This window comes from Bos grunniens, chromosome 17 (genome assembly GCF_055505025.1).
Source record: "Bos grunniens cultivar Pamir isolate PY7600 chromosome 17, Bosgru_T2T1.0, whole genome shotgun sequence".
In the NCBI taxonomy this organism is placed as follows: domain Eukaryota; kingdom Metazoa; phylum Chordata; class Mammalia; order Artiodactyla; family Bovidae; genus Bos; species Bos grunniens.
The window spans coordinates 53,172,146-53,181,958 of record NC_141181.1 but is presented as its reverse complement, the minus strand read 5'-3'; the positions used below and the strand labels follow the sequence as shown (position 1 = coordinate 53,181,958).

General features: G+C 45.6%; 1 protein-coding gene across 1 annotated transcript; it reads right to left on the bottom strand.

Moving 5' to 3' along the window:
- Window positions 1-7,312: 7,312 nt before the first annotated feature.
- On the bottom strand, window positions 7,313-9,370 carry HCAR2 (hydroxycarboxylic acid receptor 2). The gene has a single exon (XM_086347474.1). The coding sequence runs from the start codon at window positions 9,294-9,296 to the stop codon at window positions 8,205-8,207; it is 1,092 nt and encodes a 363-aa protein (XP_086203600.1). The 5' UTR covers window positions 9,297-9,370; the 3' UTR covers window positions 7,313-8,204.
- Between the last annotated feature and the right edge of the window lie 443 nt (window positions 9,371-9,813).

The window sequence follows — 9,813 nt, the reverse complement described above, 5'->3', positions numbered from 1 at the left end:
AAATAAAGTCTGTCACTGTTTCCATTGTTTCCCCATCTATTTGCCATGAAGTGATGGGACCAGATGCCATGATCTTAGTTTTCTGAAAGTTGAGTTTTAAGCCAACTTTTTCACTCTCCTCTTTCACTTTCATCAAGAAGCTCTTTAGTTCTTCTTCACTTTGTGCCATGAGGGTGATGTCATCTGTATATCTGAGGTGATTGATATTTCTCCCGGCAATCTTAATTCCAGCTTGTGCTTAACCCAGCCCAGCATTTCTCATGATGTTAACATCAGTAGGCAATTGTTTTCTCTTCTTTGCAGTTGCATTGGGAATGTCATGTACTGTTCCCAATGCCCACTTATGCCTGTGAATCCCTCTCAGGGTGTGGCCAGAACACCCAGTATATCAATATTTGTTAAGAGCCTAGAAGTGCTTGCCTTTCATAGGACAGGATCGTGAGATTGTGATCAGGCCTGATGTTTGTAATGCCACATGCAAACCTCTTCTCACTGAAGAGACAGAGAATGACCAAGTCTTAAATTTGAGCCCCAAGAGAAGCCAGCACTGGCTGCACAATAGCCACATTTCAGCTGTCATGGAAGATGCAAAACAGTGAACAGAGTGTCACGGCCAGGTATTCACCACAGCTGAGCCTGCCAAAGGATATTTCTTGGACTTAAGTTTATTAAGTAACATATAACATTACAAAGATTTTAAATTTCTGGGAAGGCCTTAAGAAGGGCTCTAGAATTCATCTGGATATCCGTATCTGTTTGGGTTTGGGACAATGTGAACTGTTATTTCTTCCTCAAGGTTGGCTGATTACCTCTGTGTTCCCCAGAAATTTTGGAAGCAAGAGAACCGAGATCGACTTTGCTGAAGGCATAAACATGCTTTTTAAATGAGTGACCTAGATGGCGGTCTGAAATGTTATTGTAGGAACAGTTGCCAAAAACCATGTCTTAACATAAACAGTAGTTTTAAAATACCCCTTTGGGCCTTCCCAGGTGGTCCAGCGACTAAGACGCCATGCTCCCAATGCACAGGTCCTGGGTCCCATCCCTGGTCAAGGAACTAGGTCCTACATGTTTTAACTACAAGTTCACATGCCACAACTAAAGATCCTGCGTGCTGCAGGTGGGACCTGGCGCAGCCAAATAAATAAATAAAAATATTTTTCAGAAATAATGATAAATAAAAATACCCTTTAGTGGTTACTAGAGGTAGGGGTCAGAGAAGGCAATGGCACCCCACTCCAGTACTCATGCCTGGAAAATCCCATGGATGGAGGGGCCTGGTGGGCTGCAGTCCATGGGGTCGCTAGGAGTCAGACACAACTGAGCGACTTCACTTTATTTTTTCACTTTCCTGCATTGGAGAAGGAAATGGCAACCCACTCCAGTGTTCTTGCCTGGAGAATCCCAGGGACAGGGGAGCCTGGTGGGCTGCCGTCTCTGGGGTCGCACAGAGTTGGACACGACTGAAGAGACTTAGCAAACATAGTAAATAAGTAGTTTGTATCTGATAATCCCAAATTCCTAGTTTATCCCTCCCCCATCTCTTTTCTGCCTTGGTAACTATACGTTTGTTTGCTATGTCTGTGAGTCTGTTTCTGTTTCATAAATAAGTTCATCTGTGTCATATTTCAGACTCCACATATGTTATCCACAGTATCTGTCTTTCTCACTTCACTTCATATAATAATCTCTAGGTCCATCCATGTTGCTGCAGGTGGCATTATTTCGTTATTTTTTATGGCTGAGTAATATAAATCAAATCCCTTATGATTATACAGTGGAAGTGAGAAATAGATTTAAGGGACTAGATCTGATAGACAGAGTGCCTGATGAACTATGGAATGAGGTTCATGACATTGTACAGGAGACAGGGATCAGGACCGTTCCCATAGAAAAGAAATGCAAAAAAGCAAAATGGCTGTCTGGGGAGGCCTTACAAATAGCTGTGAAAAGAAGAGAAGTGAAAAGCAAAGGAGAAAAGGAAAGATATAAACATCTGAATACAGAGTTCCAAAGAATAGCAAGAAGAGATAAGAAAGCCTTCTTCAGCGATCAGTGCAAAGAAATAGAGGAAAACAACAGAATGGGAAAGACTAGGGATTTCTTCAAGAAAATCAGAGATACCAAAGGAACATTTCATGCAAAGATGAGCTCGATAAAGGACAGAAATGGTATGGACCTAACAGAAGCAGAAAATATTAAGAAGAGATGGCAACAATACACAGAAGAACTGTACAAAAAAGATCTTCACGACCCAGATAATCATGATGATGTGATCACTGACCTAGAGCCAGACATCCTGGAATGTGAAGTCAAGTGGGCCTTAGAAAGCATCACTACAAACAAAGCTAGTGGAGGTGATGGAATTCCAGTTGAGCTATTCCAAATCCTGAAAGATGATGCTGTGAAAGTGCTGCACTCAATATGCCAGCAAATTTGGAAAACAGTGGCCACAGGACTGGAAAAGGTCCGTTTTCATTCCAATCCCAAAGAAAGACAATGCCAAAGAATGCTCAAACTACCGCACAATTGCACTCATCCCAAACACTAGTAAAGTAATGCTCAAAATTCTCCAAACCAGGCTTCAGCAATATATGAACCATGAACTTCTTGATGTTCAAGCTGGTTTTAGAAATGGCAGAGGAACCAGAGATCAAATTGTCAACATCCACTGGATCATCGAAAAAGCAAGAGAGTTCCAGAAAAACATCTATTTCTGCTTTATCGACTATGCCAAAGCCTTTGACTGTGTGGATCACAATAAACTGTGGAAAATTCTGAAAGAGATGGGAATACCAGACCACCTGACCTGCCTCTTGAGAAATCTGTATGCAGGTCAGGAAGCAACAGTTAGAACTGGACATGGAACACCAGACTGGTTCCAAATAGGAAAAGGAGTACGTCAAGGCTGTATATTGTCACCCCGTTTATTTAACTTCTATGCAGAGTACATCATGAGAAACGCTGGACTGGAAGAAACACAAGCTGGAATCAAGATTGCCGGGAGAAATATCAATCACCTCAGATATGCAGATGACACCACCCTTATGGCAGAAAGTGAAGAGGAACTCAAAAGCCTCTTGATGAAAGTGAAAGTGGAGAGTGAAAAAGTTGGCTTAAAGCTCAACATTCAGAAAATGAAGATCATGGCATCTGGTCCCACCACTTCATGGGAAATAGATGGGGAAAGAGTGGAAACAGTGTCAGACTTTATTTTTCTGGGCTCCAAAATCACTACAGATGGTGACTGCAGCCATGAAATTAAAAGACCCTTACTCCTTGGAAGGAAAGTTATGACCAACCTAGATAGCATATTAAAAAGCAGAGACATTACTTTGCCAGCAAAGTTTCGTCTAGTCAAGGCTATGCTTTTTCCTGTGGTCATGCATGGATGTGAGAGTTGGACTGTGAAGAAGGCTGAGCGCCAAAGAATTGATGCTTTTGAACTGTGGTGTTGGAGAAGACTCTTGAGAGTCCCTTGGACTGCAAGGAGATCCAAGCAGTCCATTCTGAAGGAGATCAGCCCTGGGATTTCTTTGGAAGGAATGATGCTAAAGCTGAAACTCCAGTACTTTGGCCACCTCACGCGAAGAGTTGATTCATTGGAAAAGACTCTGATGCTGGGGGTGATTGGGGGCAGGAGGAGAAGGGGATGACAGAGGATGAGATGGCTGGATGGCATCACTGACTCAATGGACGTGGGTCTGAGTGAACTCCGGGAGTTGGTGATGGACAGGGAGGCCTGGTGTGCTGCAATTCATGGGGTCGCAAAGAGTCGGACACGACTGAGCAACTGATCTGATCTGAATATTCCATTGTATACAGCACATTGAATTGTATATTCATCTGTGGGTGGACACTTAGATTGCTTCCATGTCTTAGCTATTGTGAATAGTGGTGAACATTAGGGTGCATGTGTCTTTCCAAATTTGAGTCTCCTCCGATATATGCCGAGAGTGGGATATTTTAGTTCCTCTTCACTTTCTGCCATAAGGGTGGTGTCATCTGCATATCTGAGGTTATTGATATTTCTCCCGGCAATCTTGATTCCAGCTTGTGTTTCTTCCAGTCCAGCGTTTCTCATGATGTACTCTGCATAGAAGTTAAATAAGCAGGGTGACAATATACAGCCTTGACGTACTCCTTTTCCTATTTGGAACCAGTCTGTTCCGTGTCCAGTTCTAACTGTTGCTTCCTGACCTGCACATAGGTTTCTCAAGATGCAGGTCAGGTGGTCTGGTATTCCCATCTCTTTCAGAATTTTCCACAGTTTATTGTGATCCACACAGTCAAAGGCTTTGGCATAGTCGATAAAGCAGAAATAGATGTTTTTCTGGAACTCTCTTGCTTTTTCGATGATCCAGTGGATGTTGGCAATTTGATCTCTGGTTCCTCTGCCGTTTCTAAAACCAGCTTGAACATCAGGAAGTTCACGGTTCATATATTGCTGAAGCCCAGCTTGGAGAATTTTGAGCATTACTTTACTAGTGTTTGGGATGAGTGCAATTGTGCGGTAGTTTGAGCATTCTTTGGCATTGGCTTTCTTAGGTATTGGAATGAAAACGGACCTTTTCCAGTCCTGTGGCCACTGCTGAGTTTTCCAAATTTGCTGGCATATTGAGTGCAGCACTTTCACAGCATCATCTTTCAGGATTTGGAATAGCTCAACTGGAATTCCATCACCTCCACTAGCTTTGTTCTTAGTGATGCTTTCTAAGGCATCTTCTGAAGAGGTGGGATCAAAAGCAGGGTGATGTGCATGCCCCCTGCACACATCACCATGAAAGGGATTGCAAACCATCTAAGCCACTCCTCTGGAATGACCCCTGATCACACCCTACCTTCACCCCATATAAGGAACAAGGTCACCCCTCTTCAAGGAGCAAGCCAGCAAGAGAACCTGTTACTTGCTCTCACTCCCCACCTTGTGCCACAAGGGCCCTCATAAAGCCTTGCCTGAATTTCTTGTCTGGCCACTTATCAATTTCTGTTGATTAAGAAGGCCAAGAATCCTGGTCCATAACAATGTGAAGATGGAGGCAGAGACTGGAGTGATGTGTCTGCAGACCCAGGAATGTTAAGGACATTCCTGATAGCCCATAGAAGCTAGGAGTGAGGCATGAGGTGGATTCTCCTCAGAGCATCCAGAAGTAATCAATCCTGCTGACCCCCTGATGTGGACTCCCGGGCTCCAGAACTGTCTGAGAATGCTATTTTGCCTTTTTTCCCCAAGTATTTATCTATTTTCATTTTCAGCTGTGTCGGGTCTTAGTTGTGGTGCACGGGCTTCTCTCTAGTTGCAGAGTGTGGGCTTAGTTGCCCGGTGGCACATGGGATCTTACTTTCCCAACCAGGAATTAAATCCTTCATGTCCCCTGAATTGGACGGTGGATTCTTAACAACTGGACCACCAGGGAAATCTCAAGTTTTGGTTTTTTTAAGCCACCAAATTTGTGTTACTTTGTTATGGCAGTTCTGGGAGACTAGCAGACTCACACACCGAGGGCCTCTGCATTTACCATCCCCTCTGCCTAGAATGCCCTTCCTCCAGATTCTCACGTTGTTTGCTCCGTCTCATCATTCATGGCTCAGCTCTTGGTCACGTCCCAGTCATCCCAGCACCACACCTTTTTTAGCCTTTCATCCTGCTTTTTTGGCTTCGTGGTCCTCACAGTCATCCCAGGCTTCCTTTCCATTTATTTGTTCACCTCTTGTCTGGCCACCTCCCCAGTGCAAATGTAAGTTCTAGGAGAAAAGGGTCCCAGGGAACGTGTTCCTTGCTCTGTTTCCACAACCACTCAGAATGCCACAGCACACTGTTGGTGCTTAATACATAAAAATTTGATGCCAAGCAGGGCCCTCTGGGGCTCCTGGGCACAAGGACTTTCTGTTTACCCCATTTCCTTGATTATAGAAAACAGCTTTCATTCAGCCTCCACAAACTTCCCTGAGTTCCGATGAGCAGACTCAAGCAGTTGTTAACTAGAGAAGGAAGGAGATGCCACACCAGGCAGAAACAGTCAAGAGCAGCCTTGGGGCAAGGTCCTGTTTCCCCATCGCAGAAACACACGACAATATCTTTGAGCCATTTTGCTGATACTGAGACCCCCTCCAGGTGGGAGAAGTTAACGATTAATGATGTTATGGTGCCCACCAGCATGTAGACACCATACTTGAAGGCTGATGGTGCTGACTCCCACTTACTTCACCACCAACCCATCAGAAGAATGTCCACAAGCTGATCACGCCCTCCTCTTTGAATAATTACTGTAAAACTTCTCACTATCTTCCCCAAGTGGGGACACACAGTTTTGAAATCATTAGCCCGCTTTTAGCCCCCTTTGCCCAGCAAAACAATAAAGCTATTCTTTTCTTCTTCACCCAAATCTCTGTCTCCAAGATTTGATTCGGCACTGGTGTACAGAGAAACTGAGCTTTCAGCATCAAGCCGATGGGATGAATGAACAAAAGGACAAATGTGAGTTGTTTGGTTGTTCTGAACAAATAGGAGTTTCACAAACGGGTTCCCTGCTGACTCATGCATCTGAGGCTGGGGGAATCCCTGCTTTCCTCTGAGCTTCTCTGATCATCTCTTCCTCTTTAAGAAAGATGATCTCTGCTTTTAACTTTCAGTCTCTAGGAGTTAATTGAAAAATCAGACAAGCAAACTGCTCAGAAAGCACTTCAGAACCTCAAAATATCCATCTTTCTTCCTTTTCTGCCATTCCACTGGGGCCAGGAGTCTGAGTATCTGCCTTCCTTATCGGCATCCAAGTCACTATGTCAAAGCAAGCCTCATCTTGCTAAAGAACAATGAGTGGAAATGAGCATGTAACAGAAACTTGAACTGATCACCACCTCAAACCAGTACATCTCCTTTCCTTCCCAGCATTGGGAACTGAAACTATTCTATAGGAAGGTCTCTCTTCCCACTCCTATGCAAAAATCCCAGCCTGGCCAGATTCCTTTATTTGATACACAAATACTAATAGCAGCATTCACCATACCATTAGCAGTATTCGCCATCCCCTAAATAAAAGCAAAGTGCTCTTGCAATCCTGTCTGTACTGCCCTTCCAGGTTAAATCACTTCTATTTATTCCCAACTCTTTCCCATCCTTGTTCTAACGCATATGTAATTTTTGACTTAACTACCTCATGTTGCGGCTCAGATTCCACATCCCTTTCTTACACTTTACAGTATGTGGTATTTTTTTTTTCTTCCAGGGCACAGTTAACAACCCATAAAGGTCTCCGCTTAAGTAAGAAGTCCGTGTCTGTGAACCATCACCCAGACACATGCAACACCAGACTGTGTGTCTCATATCAAAGTTTATTGAAGGGGTAGATTTCTTATGAGAACAGAAACACAAGCAAATGAACCAGAAGAAAATCTTTCCCCCCTCTAACCATAGGGCAGCGTTTCCCTTTGAGTGATAAAAGCAAACAGAGGTGGGAAGCTGCTTTCTCCCTGGAGCCTTTTTAACTGCTCAGCCTTCAAATTAGTGTAAACAGAAGAGGAATGGATTGGCTGAAGGTTGTAACATAAATGCCATTTCCTTTTGCTTAGTAACACTGTTCTGCTCAGACCCTCCTGGGGCGAAGCCCCTTCTCACCACCACCGGAAACTCAGATACTAACAGAAGCTCATGAATCTCTCTATCTGGTCCGTTTCTGCCAAATCATGGCTGAAAGAAGGATTGGTTCCACCGAACCCAGGTGACCTGGGTTGTTTCATGATGCCTGGGCTCCCTTCAGATGTAATAATTCCTCTCCAGTCACAGCTTTCCTTATCCCAGTGGGAGCCCACAAGAAGCTAGACATTGCCCCAGGAGCTGAGAACCAAACAAGTCTCAGGCAGGTGACAGGAAGAGGCCAGCTGAGTCCCAGGTGCCAGTGGGCCTTTCTGTGGCTCCAACACTCCAGCAGCAGAAATGTGGACAGTTTTGCCATCTTCAGTTCTGCAAGTGTCCAAGATTGAACAGAAGTCTTAGACACCTGGAAGCTTCATTCCCCAAGGTTCCTGTGGAGACACTCTATAGGCAAACAGCCCACACTGCCACACCGATGCCCTAAATCTGCTTCTCCGAATCTGCAAGTTCTGGGAAACCACAGACCAAGGCTCTGTTACTCCGTGCACCAGCCAAACGGCTTCTCCAGAGATCCTGGTGCTTGATGATCATCTCCCTTCTTTGCTTGGCTTTTTTAACTGGAGACTGGATTCAGATAAGAGGGGCTCTGCGGCTCACTGGGATTGGCCATCAAAGCCTCGGGAACGTTCTTGGTAGTGCTCAGATCCCCAGTGAGCTCGACGCTGGTGCTGCGGTTGTTATCCGACTCACCCGGCCCCTTCCTCTTCAGGCAGCGGTTGATCAAGGTGGAGAAGAAGTTGGGGAAAGATGGGCTGGAGAAGTAGTACACCAAAGGGTCCAGCATGCTGTTCATGTAGGTGAAGCTGAGGGTGATGTAAAACGCCAGGTCCACTGAACGATAGATGTCACAGTTTTCCGTGCCAGCCTTGCGCAAGAGCCAGAAAATATGTATGCGCACGGCCACGCTGGGCAGGAAGCAGATGATGAAGACAATGGCTACCACCATGATGAAGTTGATAGCCCGCTTGATCTTGGCATGTTTGTTCATTTGCCGCTGCCGCAGGCTCCAGACAATTCTGACTGAGCAGAACAGGATGATGCCCAGGGGCATGAAGAACTCCAGGAGGAACATGGCATCATGCCAGCGGAAGGCATCACAGATGCTGAAGCTGCTGCACAGTTTCGAACCCTGATTCTCGATCAACCTCGTTCTGTGTAGGAGATGGACCGTCAGGCCGATGGTGATGCCCCACAAGAGGCAGGAGATGATGCCCGCTGTCCGATTGGAGATCTTGTTCAGGGCGTGGTGGGGATGGACCACCCGGAAGTACCTATCCACGGCCACCACGGTGAGGAAAATGATGCTGCCCTGGCGGTTCATGGCCAACATGAAGAGCATGAGCCGGCAGGGGATCTCCCCAAACTTCCAGTCCCACCTCCGCACGTAGTTGTCCGCCAGGAACGGCAGGCAGATGATCAGGAGAAAGTCAGCCACAGCCAAGTTGAACAGGAAAACCCGGCTGGCTTTCCAGGACTTGAGGTGGAAGCAGAAGATCCACAGGGCAAGGCCATTGCCCAGGAGCCCGAACACGAACTCCAGCCCCACGACCGGCGGCAGCACTTTGGCAATGAAGTCATCGCGGAACACACAGCAGTTCTTCTCGCCTATTTTCAGAAAATGATTCTGCAGTTGGGAAGGGTTCATGAGTGAATCGCGTTGGCGCCAGGGAGCAGCTCACCTAGCCAAGGTTCGGGGAACGAGGTGCGGCTCTGAGTGGCGAACCCGTGGTTCAGCGCTCGCCTTTATGTCATGTCAGAGTGTTGAAACAGATGACTGAATGGTTACCAGGAAACTACGAAATCACTTTAAGAAAAAAAAAAAGAAGCCAGCAAGGCTCTTGTGCAACCTGCTGTTTGCATAAACAAGTAATAATAAAAAAAAAAATCCCCCGGGGAGACAGGAACCCACAAAATTTTCTAAATGTAAAGAATATGCTTGGGCAAGCCAACTGTCATTGTGAATTACTGAAATGTGTAAGCCTGCGTGCCCGTATACTGAATACTTAGCACAGGAGAATTAATTCACAGTCATGTGGTTGCCTTGCATAATGAACAAAACAACAACAGCAATATTAACTTACTGTGCTCAACAGAAACATGAAGAATCTGCGTGCAATATCTGCAGGCGTGTGTTTTAAGAAACGGTAGTGTGTGTGTGTGAT

Coding starts and splice junctions, on each gene's coding strand:
- HCAR2 (XM_086347474.1), bottom strand. CDS start 9,296: ATGAACCCTTCCCAACTGCAGAATCATTTTCTGAAAATAGGCGAGAAG.